General features: G+C 48.6%; 1 protein-coding gene across 1 annotated transcript in view; it reads left to right on the plus strand.

The window, feature by feature from the left end:
• The window catches only part of LOC115479334 (putative cation exchanger C521.04c), a gene marked incomplete at its 5' end in the record, with an annotated part of 107,400 nt that overhangs the window by 62,355 nt on the left and 26,161 nt on the right, over window positions 1-18,884 (plus strand). Inside the window, 3 exon segments of the mRNA XM_030217208.1 lie at window positions 8,786-8,969; window positions 9,495-9,594; window positions 17,101-17,223. Of these exon segments, the coding sequence (XP_030073068.1) occupies window positions 8,786-8,969; window positions 9,495-9,594; window positions 17,101-17,223 (407 nt within the window).

Genomic DNA, 18,884 nt, shown 5'->3' on the forward strand with positions numbered 1-18,884 from the left:
AAGCCATGATCAACAGAGCAATGCTACCTGCAGGTTTTGAGGTCCATAGCTGCAGTATCTTGCACTTCCAAGGGCTGTGGAGTGCAGTCGGGCAAGTTGTGCAGGACCTTTGGTCCAGGGCCTGAAGCAGAGTGGTATATAAATAGGTTGGAGACCAGAGTAATTCTTCTGGTGCTGCAGGTGTTTTTCCATTAGTCCACAGCAAGGCAGTTGTCTTGTCAGACAGTGCAAGAGGAGGTGGCCTGTGTGAATTAGCAAGTTGGTACAGAAAGCCTCCTGGTGGCAAAGGAAGAAGCAGTGCCAATGGAATGGGCTGAGAGTCACCTGCTTGATCTTTCCATGGCACATATAGCCAGCTTGGAAAATGTCTCAAGTTGATTTTGAGCAGAAACATACTGGATCCAGGAGAGTGAAGCCTGGGGCAGGGTGCCCCCTTGAGGATTGTCAGAACACTGGGGGAGACCAGTAATGGATCTGATGGCAAACAGCAAATGCCAAGGTTCCCAGGTTCTTCAGCTACAGAAAAGAATAGGGATTGGAAGGGACTAATGCATTACAACCATAGCTTCCATCTGATCTCCTTTGACTGCCTTCCATGGCCCTTGCTGGGTAGGGTAATCCAGGGTAGAGAAGCACGACATTTCTATGTTGCTAGTGGTCCCAGACTAGGCCAGGGTAGTTGGTGTGGCTGATAGTAGATGGGCTATTGAATCTTCTGCACAAAGGACCAATTGAGGCCAGTCCCACTACAGATGCAGGACCTGTCTCCATATTGTCTTATGGCTTGTCTTTTGAGAGGTTGAGGCTGGAAAGAGGGTATTCTGGTATGGTGATTTTTGCCACCATGCTGTGCTGTAGAAGACACTCCACCTTCCTGGCATATATCAGGGTGTGGCAGATATTTGAAGGTCATATTTCCTCTCTGTTTTAAAAGTATTTCTGTATAATTTCATTGAGTATCCCCCTGGTCTTTGTACTTCTTGAAAGAGGAAGAAATCAATTCACTCACCCATTCTGCACCACTCAGGATTTTGTAGAACTGTATCATATCATATTCCCCCCCTCCCCCCACCTCAGCCGTCTCTTTTCCCAACTGAAGAGCCCTAACCTCTTTAGCCTTTTCTCATATGGGTGGAGTTCATCCCCTTTGGTTGCTTTTCTAACCTTTTCTAATTCCGCTGTATGTTTTTTGAGATACGGTGACCAGAATTGAACACAATACTCAAGATGAGGTTGAACCATGGAGCCCTACAGAGGCATATTATTCTTGGTCTATAGTGATGGGCATTTTTGTAGTGTGTGGGGGGGGTTGTTTTGGTTGTTTTTCAGAATGGGCTGGATAGAGGGTTGGTGCTGGCCTCTTTTTAAGGTGCAGATAGCAGCGTTAGCTTGCTTCTGAGGTCCAGTTCAAGGCAGGGCGTTGACCTCCCATCTAGATGTGGTGCATTTCCTAAAAAGCGTAAAACTACCCCGACTGCTAAAGCATACGGTGATTCCTCCTTGGGACTTGAATCTGTGTGTGGCTTTGGTTTAATCTCCCTATTTAGCTTTTGCAAGTTCCCTCTTTATGGACATACCCTGATGGATTGTTTAAACCAGAGTGGCAACTGTCCACTCCTTAGGGAATAAAGTCATGTGGTGTGGCAATAAAATACGTACATGGTAAGAAAATTAACATAAAACATATAGGCGGACACTCTGACTTATATTCCTTTGTGGCTGAAACAGCATATAAATCCTGAAGACAGACCCCAGTGAACATCGGTGATATTTATTAGGGACGGGCACCCAGAATATTTGTCATATTTGTTTGGAATTTATTTTTGGTTCCAACAAATATCGTTGTTATGCCCTCTTCTTAAAGAGAACACCTATGTTGTAGATTCAAGAAAGAACCCATATTTTTTTGTGCTTAATTTCTGGTGCACTAATTTTATCATTTCAATTGCATGCAAAATGGACATTATAGAATAGAGAATAGTCAGCATGCACGTGCCTAACTTTAGGCATGAGCACTTAAGCCATGTCAAAGGCTGGTATAAATGGTCATGCTTAAAGTTGGTAGTCACATAAGTGATAGTATTCTATAGCTTATGCATGCAACTCCAAGACACACCCCCTTTGTATCTGTGGCTATAGCATTTAGGTGCTAAGTTTACAGAATGGCACCTGCAGTTACACGTGTAACTATATTTCTCCGAGGACAAGCAGGCTGCTTGTTCTCACTGATGGGTTGACGTCCTCGGCAGCCCCCTCCATCGGAAAGTTTACTAGCAAAGGCCTTTGCTAGTCCTCGCGCGCCCATGCGCACTGCGCATGCGCAGCCGTCTTCCCGCCCGAAACCGGCTCGAGCCGGCCAGTCTTCTTTCGTCCGCGCTCGGTACGGTCCTGTTACGCCGTTCGTGCCCCAGAGAGTCGACCTCGCGCGTCCTTTTCGACGTGTTTTTCATGTACTTTCGTTGTCGGGGTAGGCCTAGTTTGGCCTCGGTCGAGATTTTTCTCCCTCTAAATTTGGTGCTTCAATTTTCGCCATTTCGGCTTTTGATTTCGCCGGCGTGATTTTTCCGCCCATGACATCGAAGCCTTCCAGCGGCTTCAAGAAGTGCACCCAGTGCGCCCGGGTAATCTCGCTCACTGATAGGCACTCTGCGTGTCTTCAGTGTCTAGGGGCCCAGCACCGCCCTCAGAACTGCAGTCTGTGTTCCCTGTTACAAAGGCGGACTCAGGTAGCGAGATTAGCCCAGTGGAACGTTTTGTTCTCGGGCTCTTCGTCGGCATCGGCACCGGAGGCATCGAGTGCATCGACGTCGTCAGCGTCCGGACCTTCTCCCTTGGCTGCCGCTCCATCGACTGCATCGAGGCATCGGACCTCTGCATCGGCGCCGAGGCATCGGGCGACTGCATCGACGTCGGTGGTACCGAGACTTCGTCTGCTGATGTCGTCGGACGGAGGTGCATCGTCAGGAGTGCAGGTGAGGGCTGTCCATTCCCCTGCTGGTGGCGGTGAGCCTTCGGGTGGGTCTCCTCCTACCCTGAGGGCTCCTGCGGTACAGCCCCCCCGGGATCGACCCTCTTCGGTCTCGGCCCCGAGGAAGCGACGGATGGATTCTACGTCCTCCTCGTCGGTGCCGGGGAGTTCCGGTGACATGCTTCGGAAGAAGTCGAAGAAGCATCGACACCGGTCTCCTCCCCGTGTCGGCACCGAGAGCTCTGGGTCGCCGAGGGATTCGGCACCCAGTAGACATCGGCACCGAGAGGACCGCTCACCCTCTGTTCAGGAGGTGTCGATGCGCTCCACTCTGGACAGCCCGGAACAGCCTCCTCGCCCGGAACAGGTTCTGACGTCGACGCCTGCATCGACCTCTCAGCCTTTTTCTGCAGCCACTCTGAACGAGAGCCTCCGGGCCGTTCTCCCAGAGATTCTGGGAGAGCTGTTGCGCCCTACCCCTCCGGTACCGGCGGTGCTTGCGCCTCCGGTACCGTCGAGCGCGGCGCCGGCTGGCCCATCGCCCAGGTTGAGGTCCCCGACGTCGGTACCGCGTGCGGTGCCGACCGCGGCCACCTCCCAGGAAGGCTCCCCGACTACATCGGCGGAGGGAGCTTCGCCGATGCGGGCGAGGGAGTCTACCTCTCGACGCCCCCACCGTGGACGGGGTTCCACCGAGTCGAGCAGGGCGAGGTTGCAGACACAGGTCCGTGAACTTGTGTCTGACACCGAGGGTGAGGCCTCGTGGGAGGAAGAGGAAGATCCCAGATATTTCTCTGACGAGGAGTCTGAGGGTCTTCCGTCTGATCCCACTCCCTCTCCTGAGAGACAGCTTTCTCCTCCCGAGAGTCTGTCTTTCGCTTCCTTTGTCCGGGAGATGTCTACGGCCATCCCCTTCCCGGTGGTTGTGGAGGACGAGCCCAGGGCTGAAATGTTTGAGCTCCTGGACTATCCTTCTCCACCTAAGGAAGCGTCCACTGTTCCCTTGCACCATGTCCTAAAGAAGACATTGCTTGCGAACTGGACAAAACCTTTAACTAATCCCCACATCCCCAAGAAGATCGAGTCCCAGTACCGGATCCATGGGGACCCAGAGCTGATGCGCACCCAGTTGCCTCACGACTCTGGAGTTGTGGATCTGGCCCTAAAGAAGGCTAAGAGTTCTAGGGAACATGCTTCGGCGCCCCCGGGCAAGGACGCTAGAACCTTAGACTCCTTTGGGAGGAAGGCCTACCATTCCTCTATGCTCGTGTCCAAGATCCAGTCTTACCAGCTCTACACGAGCATACACATGCGGAACAATGTGCGGCAGTTGGCGGGCTTGGTTGATGCTCTTCCCCCTGAGCAAGCCAAGCCTTTTCAGGAGGTGGTCAGGCAGCTGAAGGCGTGCAGAAAATTCCTGGCCAGAGGAGTTTATGACACTTTTGATGTTGCGTCCAGGGCCGCTGCTCAAGGTGTGGTGATGCGCAGGCTCTCATGGCTGCGTGCCGCCGACCTGGAGAATAGAATCCAGCAGCGGATTGCGGACTCGCCTTGCCGTGCGGACAATATTTTTGGTGAAAAAGTCGAACAGGTGGTAGAGTCTCTCCACCAGCGGGACACCGCATTCGACAAGTTCGCCCGCCGGCAGCCTTCAGCTTCTACCTCTACAGGTAGACGATTTTTCGGGGGAAGGAAGACTGTTCCCTATACTTCTGGCAAGCGTAGGTACAATCCTCCTTCCCGACAGCCTGCGGCCCAGGCTAAGCCCCAGCGCGCTCGCTCTCGTCAGCAGCGTGCGAATCAGCAAGGCCCCGCGGCTCCCCAGCAAAAGCAAGGGGCGAGCTTTTGACTGGCTCCAGCAGAGCATAGCCGACATCCAAGTGTCCGTGCCGGGCGACCTGCCAGTCGGAGGGAGGTTGAAAGTTTTTCACCAAAGGTGGCCTCTCATAACCTCCGATCAGTGGGTTCTGCAAATAGTCCGGCAGGGGTACACCCTCAATTTGACCTCAAAACCTCCAAATTGTCCACCGGGAGCTCAGTCTTACAGCTTCCAGCACAAGAAGGTACTTGCAGAGGAACTCTCCACCCTTCTCAGCGCCAATGCGGTCGAGCCCGTGCCATCCGGGCAAGAAGGGCTGGGATTCTATTCCAGGTACTTCCTTGTGGAAAAGAAAACAGGGGGGATGCGTCCCATCCTAGACCTAAGGGCCCTGAACAAATTTATCGAAAAAGAAAAGTTCAGGATGCTTTCCCTGGGCACCCTTCTCCCCATGATTCAGCAAAACGATTGGCTATGCTCTCTGGACTTGAAGGATGCCTACACACACATCCCGATACTGCCAGCTCACAGACAGTATCTGCGATTTCAGTTGGGCACACGCCACTTCCAGTACTGTGTGCTACCCTTTGGGCTCGCCTCTGCGCCCAGGGTGTTCACCAAGTGCCTAGCTGTGGTAGCAGCGGCGCTTCGCAGGCTGGGGGTGCATGTGTTCCCATATCTCGACGATTGGCTGGTGAAGAACACATCCGAGGCAGGAGCCCTGCAGTCCATGCAGATGACTATTCGCCTACTGGAGCTACTGGGGTTTGTGATCAATTATCCAAAGTCCCACCTTCTCCCAGTGCAGAGACTCGAATTCATAGGAGCTCTGCTGGATTCTCGGACGGCTCGCGCCTATCTCCCAGAGACGAGAGCCAACAACTTGTTGTCCCTCGTCTCGCGGGTGCGAGCGTCCCAGCAGATCACAGCTCGGCAGATGTTGAGATTGCTGGGCCACATGGCCTCCACAGTACATGTGACTCCCATGGCCCGCCTTCACATGAGATCTGCTCAATGGAACCTAGCCTCCCAGTGGTATCAGGCCGCCGGGGGTCTAGAGGACGTGATCCACCTGTCCACGAGTTTTCTCAAATCCCTACATTGGTGGACGATTTGCTCCAATTTGACTCTGGGACGTCCCTTCCAAATTCCTCAGCCACAAAAGGTGCTGACCACGGATGCGTCCCTCCTGGGATGGGGAGCTCATGTCGATGGGCTTCACACCCAAGGAAGCTGGTCCCTCCAGGAACGCGATCTACAGATCAATCTTCTGGAGTTGCGAGCGATCTGGAAAGCTCTGAAGGCTTTCAGAGATCGGCTGTCCCACCAAATTATCCAAATTCAGACAGACAACCAGGTTGCCATGTACTATGTCAACAAGCAGGGGGGCACCGGATCTCGCCCCCTGTGTCAGGAAGCCGTCAGCATGTGGCTCTGGGCTCGCCGGAACGGCATGGTGCTCCAAGCCACATATCTGGCAGGCGTAAACAACAGTCTGGCCGACAGGTTGAGCAGGATTATGCAACCTCACGAGTGGTCGCTCAATTCCCGAGTGGTGCGTCAGATCTTCCAAGAGTGGGGAACCCCCTTGGTGGATCTCTTTGCATCTCGAGCAAACCACAAAGTCCCTCAGTTCTGTTCCAGGCTTCAGGCCCACGGCAGACTGGCATCGGATGCCTTCCTCCTGGATTGGGGGGAGGGCCTGCTGTATGCTTATCCTCCCATCCCTCTGGTGGGGAAGACTTTGTTGAAACTCAAGCAAGACCGAGGCACCATGATTCTGATTGCTCCTTTTTGGCCGCGTCAGATCTGGTTCCCTCTTCTTCTGGAGTTATCCTCCGCAGAACCGTGGAGATTGGAGTGTTTTCCGACCCTCATCACGCAGGACGAAGGGGCTCTTCTGCATCCCAACCTCCAGTCTCTGGCTCTCACGGCCTGGATGTTGAGGGCGTAGACTTTGCCTCTTTGGGTCTGTCAGAGGGTGTCTCCCGCATCTTGCTTGCTTCCAGGAAAGACTCCACTAAGAAAAGTTACTTCTTTCATTGGAGGAGGTTTGCCGTCTGGTGTGACAGCAAGGCCCTAGATCCTCGCTCTTGTCCTACACAGACCCTGCTTGAATACCTTCTGCACTTGTCTGAGTCTGGTCTCAAGACTAACTCTGTAAGGGTTCATCTTAGTGCAATCAGTGCATACCATTACCGTGTGGAAGGTAAGCCGATCTCGGGACAGCCTTTAGTTGTTCGCTTCATGAGAGGTTTGCTTTTGTCAAAGCCCCCTGTCAAGCCTCCTACAGTGTCATGGGATCTCAATGTCGTTCTCACCCAGCTGATGAAACCTCCTTTTGAGCCACTGAATTCCTGCCATCTGAAGTACTTGACCTGGAAGGTCATTTTCTTGGTGGCAGTTACTTCAGCTCGTAGAGTCAGTGAGCTTCAGGCCCTGGTAGCCCAGGCTCCTTATACCAAATTTCATCATAACAGAGTAGTCCTCCGCACTCACCCTAAGTTCCTGCCAAAGGTCGTGTCGGAGTTCCATCTGAACCAGTCAATTGTCTTGCCAACATTCTTTCCCCGTCCTCATTCCTGTCCTGCTGAACGTCAGCTGCACACATTGGACTGCAAGAGAGCATTGGCCTTCTACCTGGAGCGGACACAGCCCCACAGACAGTCCGCCCAATTGTTTGTTTCTTTTGATCCCAATAGGAGGGGAGTGGCTGTAGGGAAACGCACCATATCCAATTGGCTAGCAGATTGCATTTCCTTCACTTACGCCCAGGCTGGGCTGGCTCTTGAGGGTCATGTCACGGCTCATAATGTTAGAGCCATGGCTGCGTCGGTAGCCCACTTGAAGTCAGCCTCCATTGAAGAAATTTGCAAAGCTGCGACGTGGTCATCTGTCCACACATTCACATCTCATTACTGCCTGCAGCAGGATACCCGACGCGACAGTCGGTTCGGGCAGTCAGTTCTTCAGAACCTGTTTGGGCTTTAGGATCCAACTCCACCCCCCGAGGGCCCTGTTTGTTCTGTTCCAGGCTACACTCTCAGTTAGTTGGTAAATTTTTTAGGTCAATCTCTGTTATGTCCTCGCCGTTGCGAGGCCCAATTGACCATGGTTGTTGTTTTGAGTGAGCCTGGGGGCTAGGGATACCCCATCAGTGAGAACAAGCAGCCTGCTTGTCCTCGGAGAAAGCGAATGCTACATACCTGTAGAAGGTATTCTCCGAGGACAGCAGGCTGATTGTTCTCACAAACCCGCCCGCCTCCCCTTTGGAGTTGAGTCTTCCCTTGAACTGTATTGTCTTGCTACATACTGGACTGGCCGGCTCGAGCCGGTTTCGGGCGGGAAGACGGCTGCGCATGCGCAGTGCGCATGGGCGCGCGAGGACTAGCAAAGGCCTTTGCTAGTAAACTTTCCGATGGAGGGGGCTGCCGAGGACGTCAACCCATCAGTGAGAACAATCAGCCTGCTGTCCTCGGAGAATACCTTCTACAGGTATGTAGCATTCGCTATAGTGCCGATTAATGCCACTTTAAGGGCTGTTAGTGCAACTTTATAGGATCTGACAATGTATGCACATTCTTTCCTGATGGGTGTGCTTTCACAGCAGTTGCACATGCACTCTAGGGGGAACAGAGTGTGCACTTAGTGCACCCTCTTCTTAAAGGGTACACACTATTACCATCGGATGACATTTGTTTCAAACAGCCGATTCTCAGTATTTAGTCTAAAAATCATTTTCTCTGGGGCTGTTTGTGTCTTGGATTGCATTCTCTTGTTTTCCTAGCTTGGCAGTTTGTAATATCAGAAGCCTAGCATGACAGCATACCTTTTCATTTTGTTTTTACCGAAAAAAGGAGATCTAGGAATTGGGTTGTACAACAGAGAAGCTACCAGATTGATTATTCTGAAGTCTTTCTAGTCTTGTAGCTTGAAACATGAGTACTCTGGGGGTTTCTTCCACATCACTTTTTTTCTCTTATTCTTGTACCTTGCAGTATCTCGGCACAGAGTAGCTTTGCATTGGGCGCTGTAGTGAATGCGACATTTGGATCCATCGTTGAGCTGACATTCTACATCACTGCACTGATCAAGGGTGCCCGGGAGGGGAATTCGTGCTATGAGGAGGTGGTGAAGTCTGCTCTGACCGGTACCGTGCTGGGCTGTGTCCTCTTTGTCCCTGTGAGTTCTGCTGAAGCCATGTCCTTCTCTTAATATTGTGCCTTCCCTACCTTAGAGCAGGAACATAGTGATCAGTTAAGCAGTGGGGTGGGAGGAGTAAACTTGGAGAGGGTCAGCTGACACTATTCTTTTTTTTTCTTTGCTTCTAGTTGGATCTGTACCCTCAAATAAGGGAGCATGGACAGAATTAGTAAACTAGGAAAGAAAATGTGTAAAGTCTCTTGCAATCCCAAAGTTGCTTTTAATATTATGCTAGCTTTTTCTTTATTACCTTTTTCATGAATGTTATGGTGTTAACACATTGGTATGTCACAGGAATGGCTGAATTGCTTATGATTTTTAAAGCATAGTAGTATAAGACATTCCCTTATTCTATGGTTGTATATACCTGTACTGCTGCATTACCAAAAGATTCTCAGACTGCCTCTCCCCTTTGCTTAGTGCCCAGTTCATGGCCTGAGATGCAGAACTTGAGACCAAGTGCATTAACAGTGTCTCATTCCCTTTTGATTCCTCATTCCTCAGGGCCTGTGCATGGTGATAGGAGGCATCAAACACCAGGAGCAGAGGTTCAACAGCAGGTCTGCTGGGGTCAGCTCTGCTCTGCTGTTCATCTCTGTGGGAGGTAAGCTGAAAAAAGGTATTCAACTAGCCATCCCCCAGCCCTGTCTGGAAGTTCCTATTTACTGTATGCCTTCCTTTCAGTAAAGGGACTGGAGCCTTTTGTACACTGTTGCACGTCCAAGTTTTTTTTCTCCATGTTAACATAGTAACATAGTAGATGACGGCAGATAAAGACCTGCATGGACCATCCAGTCTGCCCAACATTGCAGTTGTGCATAAGTACATAAGTATTGCCATACTGGGACAGACCGAAGGTCCATCAAGGCCAGCATCCTGTTTCCAACAGTGGCCAATCCAGGTCACAAATACCTGTCAGAAACCCAAAGAGTAGCAACATTCCATGTAGAAACCCAAAGAGTAGCAAGATTCTAAAATTCTAAAGAATAAGATTCTATTTAGAACCCCAAAGTGTAGCAAGATTCCATTCAGAATCCTAAGTATATAAGTGTTAACATACTAGGACAGACCAAAGGTCCATCGAGCCCAGCATCCTGTTTCCAACAGTGGCCAATCCAGGTAACAAATACCCGGCAAGATCCCAAAAAGTACAAAACATTTTAGACTGCTTATCCCAGAAGTAGTGGGTTTTCCCCAAGTTCATTTAATAACGGTCTATGGACGTTTCCTTTAGGAAGCCTTGCATTTGATATGTGACAAAACATTGATACCCTCTTTTAAAAGGGCCAACAATGACTATATGAGCGTCTGAGGCCTCAGACATTTCATTAAATGTCTGAAGAAATGTGAGGTCTCCTAAAGATTATGTACTAGATTTTATATATTTTAATTTTAAAGCAGTAGTTAAAAACAGTGTTACAGCATACTAAGATTCCAGTTGTTTCTAGAGCCGGTACAGCTACTAGTACTCTATTGTAAACGTTAAGTATCTTACAGTTGTGTTTAAAAAAAAAAAGAAAAAAGGCTTGAAGGCACCTCCATGCAGTGTAATCCCCTCCTGCCTCCACAAAGGATCCCCTGCACCTAATCAATATCCTGGACTGTGGTTACATATGAACTCATATTGGAACAGGTTGTCAGGCCTGGCTGTATCCCATTGCATCTATAGTCCATGCATGCATTATTGCCACCAACTTAAGCTCATCAGTGCTTGTTCTATCCTAATGGAAATGGAGATATGAATTCCCTCTCCTCTTTCTATTTTTATAATGCTAGCAAGTCTACTTTTGCCAGGTTTTTCTACAGCCTAAAACCATTTTTTGTTTCGTAAATATTGCTGTCTGTACTTTTGCTGCTTTTTCTAGACTGGCTTAATCTTCTGTGTTTGAAGTGTATGACCCCCCAGCTTTGACTGTAGTCCCAGCTGGTATGATTTGGGTAGGTAGTGACTGTAGAAGTCCTGCATAATCTCAAATTCTTCTACCTTGGTTTGAGTATTACTACTATTTAACATTTCTAGAGCGCTACAAAGTGTACGCAGCGCTGTACAAACACAGAATAAAGACAATCCCTGCTCAAAGAGCTTACAATCTAATAGACAAAAAGTAAAGCATTTAAATTTAAAATATTTAAGCAGTCAAGCACAAGAGAACAGTCACAGAAGGACTGAAGATGTTGAAGGGTGGTCAGTGTGATCAGGTGTAACTCTGGTTGGAGTAGTGGGAGAAGGTGATAGAAGAATAGAAATGGGTGATGTAAAAGTAATGAGTGGGTTGATAGGGAGGTTATATAAGACATGTCACTCTAGGGTAGGGTGGGCGGGACTAAGTCTAAAGCAGGAGAAAGTTTTCTCTGCAGCCTATCTGTGAGATGGAAAATGCTCTCTGAAGCTGCTGCTATAAGTTAGTTTTCTCTCCCTGAAAGAGATCCAAGCCACACCCACGATGATGGCCACTTGGTGTACCTTGCATACTTAAGCTGTTAAGGGACCTAGAAAAACATTTGCAGTAATAGCTTAGCATTGTCTTGTATGTGCCCTGTTATAAAGAGTACTGCTCCTCTAGCCAGTTGTCTACTGCATCTGTTCTGTGATCTTCTGCTTTCCTATCTAATTGATGGAGTTCTGTTTCTTTTCTTTTTTGATATTTGATTGCAAACTGCTTTGGTGTTTGGTTACGAAGGGCAGTATAGCCAATGAAAATAAGCATAAATTAAAAACAAAAAACGATCCCCCCCTTCTATAACAAGTTGCCTAAAATTAAGCACCATTTGTGCACTTAAATTTATAATACTGCCATCCATGTGTGTAAGTGTACACTTAAGGCATGTAAATAGCAACTGCTTGCTTCATGCTGTTATAATCTTAACAGCATGTAAACACGAGGTAGTGTTCACATGGACAGAGCATAGGCGTGGCCTACGTTTATGCACTTAGGACTTGGATAAAATTGTTAGACTTGGGCAACTCCAATGAAAGGTTGCCGAAGGACAAGCTGAAGTATTTGTTCTGTTTCTCCAGTTCTGTCCCAGATTTTGCAAGGAGTTGTAGGCTGTGGAAATCTAGTTCATATCAGCAGCTGTGCTTTCAGCAGAAGCAGCAGTCCTTTTGTGGAGACGGGCATCCAGCAGCTGCCTCCGCTGGAGCTGCTCAAACATCCCATTCCTCCGAATGATGAGTCTTGGTCCATTCCTCCAGGCTTGCCATTGGGGGATGGCTGTTCCTCTTTCTGGTGGAATGTACCAAAATCACTACAGACCCATGGGTCTTAGAGGTCATATGGGACATCAAGAAGCAGGAATTCGCTCAGCCACTGGCAGATTTTTTTTTTTTTAATCTAGCATACCCAAGGAAAGCTCCCACCAAGGTGGTGGCGGTCTGATTCACTCTGTGAGCTTGTGCGCTTTGGGACTGTTCATGAGGTGCCCCGGCAGAAACTGGTTGGGGGCACTATTCCATCTATTTCGTGGTCCCTAAAAAGGGCAGCTCCTTACATCCCATTCTTGACCTCAAACAAGTCTACGGGGCACTCGAGTAAGGCATCTTCACATGGAGACCTTGCGGTTGCCATAGCATGTGTTCAGCCCAGAGAGTTCTTAAACCTATCTGGATCTCAAGGAGGCATATTTGCATATCCCTATTTGGCTGCCCTATCATAATTGCTTTCACTGTGGTGCTCTGAAAACACTACCAGTTCCAAGCCATGCCATTCAGTTTCGCAAAGGCACCTCGAACATTCTCCAAGGTCATGGTGGTCATTGCAGCCTTTCTGCGAAAGGAGGGCATCAGAGTTCATCTTACCTGGACAGCATCCTCTTGGTAGGAGTGTGTGTAGGCCACAGACAGAGTGGTCAGTCTTCGTTGTTCTCTGGGGTGGGTAGTCTTTCCAAGAGGTGACTAAACCCATCTCAGGCCCTTGAGTATCTTGGGGTTATGTTCAGCACTCAAGTGGAGAGAGTATTCCTTCTGGAAGTTCATTGGCAAAAGCTACTATCGCAAGATTCCAGCTATCTTGAGCTCCTGACTCTGCGAGTATGGGACTACATGCAGGTCTTGGGCACCATGATGTCCAACTTGGGTGTACTACCTTGGGCTCGGTTTCACATGAAGGCATGAATAAATGTGAATAAAGTGAGTGGGTTAATGTAGGCCCCTCTAGCTGTTGCTACTCAGTCGTTGATCTCCACTGGTCGACTACTATCTTCGCCTCCTGTGGATGGTGCAGGCCAAGTTCAGTGAGTGCTGGTGGCTCAGTGGGAGCAACTTGGGGAGGGGCTTTGTTCCTAGAGTCACCGGACTGGGTGGTGGTGACTATGGATGCCAGGGAACCCACTGGGCAGAATGGCACAGGGTCTTTGGGCATGACAGGAGGTATTGTATCGTATTTATATAACTACCGGATTGGCGATAGCCTTTTCGGTTTATTGTAAGCCACATTGAACCTGCAAACATGTGGGAAAATTGTGGGGTATAAATGTGATAGATAAATTGTGGCTCATCAACCTCTTGGAGTTATGGATGGTGCGAAAGACCTTGTTGACATTTGTAGAGCTGTTGCGGGGTAAAGCTGTTCAGGTTCTCTGACAACATGACAGCAGTGATGTACATCAATGGGCAGGGGGGCATGAAGAGTGCTCTACCGGCTCGGGAGTCGGCCTTTATTTGTCATTGAGTGGAGACTTAACTGGCACAGCTTTCAGCAGCTCACATTGCAGGTGACCTGAATGTTGAAGCGGATTACTTAGTCACAACCTCTTGGCTGTGGGGGGAGAGGGAGCTCTCCTGGGAATCCTTCGATCGACCAATGGGGGATGAAAGAGATAGACCTGATGGTGATGATGGACAATGCCAAGCTGCCCTGGTTCTTCAGCAGAAGAAAAGACTCCACTGTGGAGGCCCTGGACATGCTAATATAGCCCTTGCCAACTGATGAGCTGCCTTTCCACCATGGCCAATGATCAGCAGGCTTCTAGGGCTCATCATGTGTCATCTGAGACCCATGATTCTGATGGCTCCAGAATGGACTCAGCGACCATGTATGCATATTTAGTCAGACTTCAGATTGACTGCCTCCCGTTGTTTAGCAGGCCACTGGGGGCTTCTGTCACAAGGGTCAGTTCTCATGGAGGATCCATCCCCCTTTGTTCTTACGGCCTGTCTCTTGAGATGTTGAAGTTGAGGAAGAAAGACTATCCAGATGCGGTGGTAGTCACGCTGCTACAGGAAAGGAAGAGATCAACCTCTGCAGCTTGTGCACAGGTTTGGAGGGTCTTCAAGCCTTGGTGTTGGGCCAGGGATGTGGTGCAAGCTTCAGCATTCTTGGCTCACATTTTTATCTTTCTTGCAGGACGGTTTGGAGACAGGCTTGGCACTGAGTTCCCTAAAGGTCCAGGTTGGCAGTATTGGCATGTTGTCAGGGTTGTATACACAGGACTTTCCTGGTGACTCATCCAGATGTTGAGTTTTCTGCGAGGTGTTAATAATTTGTATCCACCCAGGAAGCTAATTTGCTTGGAATGGCACCTTATTTTAGTCCTGTGGGCCTTTCAGAGGGTGCCATTTGAGCCATTGGTTAAAGTTTCCCTGAAAGATCTGATGTTAGTTTTTTTCAGATGGCCGTGGCTTCGACCAGAAGAGTATTGGAGTTGCAGGCACTCTCGTGTCGGGACCCTTTCCTCTGTTTCACTGAGGGTGGGCGTAATGATCACGATAGTTCTTTCCTTTCTTCAGAAGGACATCTCAGGGCTCCATTTCAATTGGCCAATCTTTTTATTCTGTAGGGAGGATAATCCAGACGACTTTCAGGCTCTTTGCTATCTGGTTGTTCAGTGGATCCTTTTTCACTATTTGGAGGTGATCAAGTTCCATTGATCTGATCATTTTGTGTTTGGCCACAAGAAGGGTGGCCAAGTGTCCAAGGCTACCATAGCATGGTGGCCTAAAGAAGCCATCTCATCTTATCTTACATCATGGCAAGGAAGGTGCAGTCTACACAGGTGCAAGCTATGTCCTTTGTGGAGGTGCAGGCCTTATCTATTGAGGAAATCTGTAGATCTTATGTGGTCCTCGGTTCACACCTTTTGCTAGACACTATAGGTTGGACATTTTGGCCTGAAGGGATGTGGCCTTCGGGGCCTCTGTTCTGACAGCAGGGATTGCCAGGTACCAATCTCCTTGAGGGACTACTTTGTTACATCCCACAAGTCTCTGGATTGATCTTCCAATTTCTATGGAAGGAAAACATATTTTTATACCTGGTAACTTTCTTTCCATTAGTCCCTACAGATCAATCCAGAGGACCACCCTGTATCTTGGCAATCTTCAGTATCTGTCCGATTAGATCTCTCGAAGAGGAATGTTTGCAGAAGTGGTTCACAAAGAAACCTTCCAAGAAAGGTGAAAGAAATAGGGCATATTCACACCTGGAGCACATACACCTGATGTTGGGGAAGCACATCGCAGGCGTCTGCATGTCAGACGCTTGGACGACTTCAACATTTGTGTTCTGCCAGTTCTCTTGGTTTATGGAGCTGGTCTGTTTGAAGAGGCAGGAAATTTCTCTGTCTCTCGTCACTGCTTTATCGACAATACTGAGGCTGCTGCATAGGGTAGCCTTACAGGAGCACACAGCTATGGAATGCATTACCTACAGACCTGAAAACAATCATTGAAATAACCACCTTTCGCAAAGCTCTGAAGACACACTTCTTCAACAAAACCTACAATGAGAACCGATAATCGATAACATTACTAAACCACCCCACCAACCTACTCAGTTATGAAAGTCCACCTTCTATAACTACCCTAATCAATCTCTTCTTTCCTCTCTCTTCCCTACTTAATCTTTACACAATACTAACTGTAACTGATATCCTGAAATGACAATGCTATTAAAACTATGTAAGCCACATTGAGCCTGCAAATAGGTGGGAAAATGTGGGATACAAATGCAATAAAATAAATAAAAATAGTCCTATATGGTAGAGCTTTGGTATTCTCTATCTCCATCTGCTAGTAGATGAGCATAACCCGCAAATCTCTGGATTGATCTGTTGGGACTAATGGAAAGAAAATTACCAGGTATGAAATTTTCCATCTTAGCACTCAAGTGTTGCTTATATTTAGGTGCTAAAATGCCCAGGAACCATCCAATATTATTTTGTCATCTGATAAAATGTATGTTGTAAGTTGTGCCAATTATGGAGCCAGTATTCAAAAACTTTCCATTTAACTTTGGAGTTTAACACAAAAGTCATTTGCTTTTAAAGTTCTGCCCCTCAATAGACAGTTAAGTTAAAGCACATAAAGAGGAGAAGAATTAGAGGTGGGGTGCAGTCAGAAATTCAGCTGGTGACTACATTTAGCTGCAATACAGAATTCTGTAAAGGGGTTCCTAGACTTTGACACCTAGAGGGTGGCTATGTGTAGCCTATTCTATAAAGAAAGTAGATGCCTACTTTCCCTTACAGAGTACTAAAATGTGTATAAATATATGTCCATTTCTGAAAAATACACTTGAATATATGCACATATTTACAAACTGATAGCCATATTTTTGGCATTTACATGGATATGTGCAGGCATTCTGGTCATTTGTGTGTATTTGCAACATAATTCTAAAAAGGTGTTATCACTGATCCATGCCAGAGGTCTTGATTTTGATTTTTTTTTTTAAGAAAATTGTCACCTTTTCCGAAGGTGTATAAAAAAACTTTCCTGTTTCACTCACATTGAAATGTACAGGTCCTATTGATGTGATAAATCTATGCTGCTTTAGTCCTTTCATTTTTGTACATTGTCCCTTCCCCATTAATTTGTCTTGCTTTCCTTTATATGTTTTACCCATTTTCTGTTTCTTTGTTCTCCACACCACCCCTACCCCCTGCCCATGACATTGTCACCCAACCAGAACTAGACACCATACCTGTAGCATGGAGAAATAAAACAAAGGAAACCTAGGATAAAATCCTAGAAAGGATGCAATAGTGAAAACAAGCACATTGATTCTGTGGAATCTGGCTATTGCTGCCCTCCTGGGACTTGAATAAGTAGTTGAATGTAATCCCTTTGCTCATTGCCACCTCTTGATGATTTCTCCTCCGCTATCATCAGGTATATTTGCTCCAACTATGTTCTCCAAAGTCTACGGGAAGCTTGTATGTCATGACTGCTGGCACACTGGCCAGAACTCCTCACAGCTCTTCCTCTGCCAGAGCTGTCAACCAGAAACGGTGGGTGAAAGTCTCCTCTAGTTGTCCTTTTAGAGCAACCGCTAGTAGGGATTCTTGCCCTCTGCTGTAAACGCTTTCAATCTCAATCTTTCATTTTTCTCCTTGTAACTTGTTTTGGGTGATATCTAAGGTGACATTCTTCCGACAAGCTTGTTAGTAACATTGAGCGGCCTAACCTCATCCTCCTGAAACGGGGGGAGCTTACGGCATATTGAGTCTCCTGCAAGGGGTCATTCTTGCTTATCTAAGATTGAAAATAACATGCTGTGTGTAATACTTACCCTGGTTGCTACTTTTGGAACTCAGTGGAATTGTGCTGCCTTCAAATGTTCTGTGCTGTTTTAATATTTCTCCGAGGACAAGCAGGCTGCTTGTTCTCACTGATGGGTGACGTCCACGGCAGCCCCTCCAATCGGAAACTTCACTAGCAAAGTCCCATCTTCTCCCAGTACAGAGGCTCGAATTCATAGGAGCTCTGCTGGATTCTCGGACGGCTCGTGTCTATCTCCCAGAGGCGAGAGCCAACAACTTGTCCCTCGTCTCGCGGGTGCGAGCGTCCCAGCAGATCACAGCTCGGCAGATGTTGAGATTGCTGGGCCACATGGCCTCCACAGTTCATGTGACTCCCATGGCCCGCCTTCACATGCGATCTGCTCAATGGACCCTAGCTTCCCAGTGGTTTCAGGCTGCTGGGGATCTAGAAGACGTAATCCACCTGTCCACGAGTTTTCTCAAATCCCTGTATTGGTGGACGATTTGGTCCAATTTGACTCTGGGACGTCCTTTCCAAATTCCTCAGCCACAAAAAGTGCTGACTACGGATGCGTCTCTCCTGGGGTGGGGAGCTCATGTCAATGGGCTTCATACCCAGGGAAGCTGGTCCCTCCAGGAACGCGATCTGCAGATTAATCTCCTGGAGTTACGAGCGGTCTGGAACGCTCTGAAGGCTTTCAGAGATCGGCTGTCCCATCAAATTATCCAAATTCAGACAGACAACCAGGTTGCCATGTATTACATCAACAAGCAGGGGGGCACCGGATCTCGCCCCCTGTGTCAGGAAGCCGTCAGCATGTGGCTCTGGGCTCGCCGTCATGGCATGGTGCTCCAAGCCACTTATCTGGCAGGCGTAAACAACATTCTCCGAGGACAAGCAGGCTGCTTGTTCTCACGACTGGGTGACGTCCGCGGCAGCCCCCACCAACCGGAAAGAAGCTTCGCGGGACGGTCGGCACGCAGGGCACGCCCACCGCGCATGCGCGGCCGTCTTCCCGCCCGTGCGCGACCGCTCCCGCCAGTTCCTTTTTTTCCGCGCCTGGAGAGAGTCGTGCTTTGCCGCTCTCTCTACTTCAGCCGCCGGATTCTTGCGATCGCGTATACGCGGATCGCGCTTCGTTCATTTAGTTAATTTCCTTTTATTATTTTTCTTTTACAAAAAAAAAAAAAAAAAGAAAAGACTGCGCGTGTGGAGCACGCGCTCCCCTTTTCCCTCGCTTCCAGCGGGGACGCCTCGTTGCGGCCTAGTGGCCGCTCGGTCGGCTAGTTTTTTCGTGGTGTGATTTTAGCCACCATTGCCGACTTTGACTTCGCCGACGCGATTTTTCCGTCGATGTCCTCGAAGGTCCCGAGTGGATTTAAAAAGTGTGGTCGCTGCGGCCGGCCGATCTC

Source organism: Microcaecilia unicolor, chromosome 10 (assembly GCF_901765095.1).
Source record: "Microcaecilia unicolor chromosome 10, aMicUni1.1, whole genome shotgun sequence".
In the NCBI taxonomy this organism is placed as follows: Eukaryota; Metazoa; Chordata; class Amphibia; order Gymnophiona; family Siphonopidae; genus Microcaecilia; species Microcaecilia unicolor.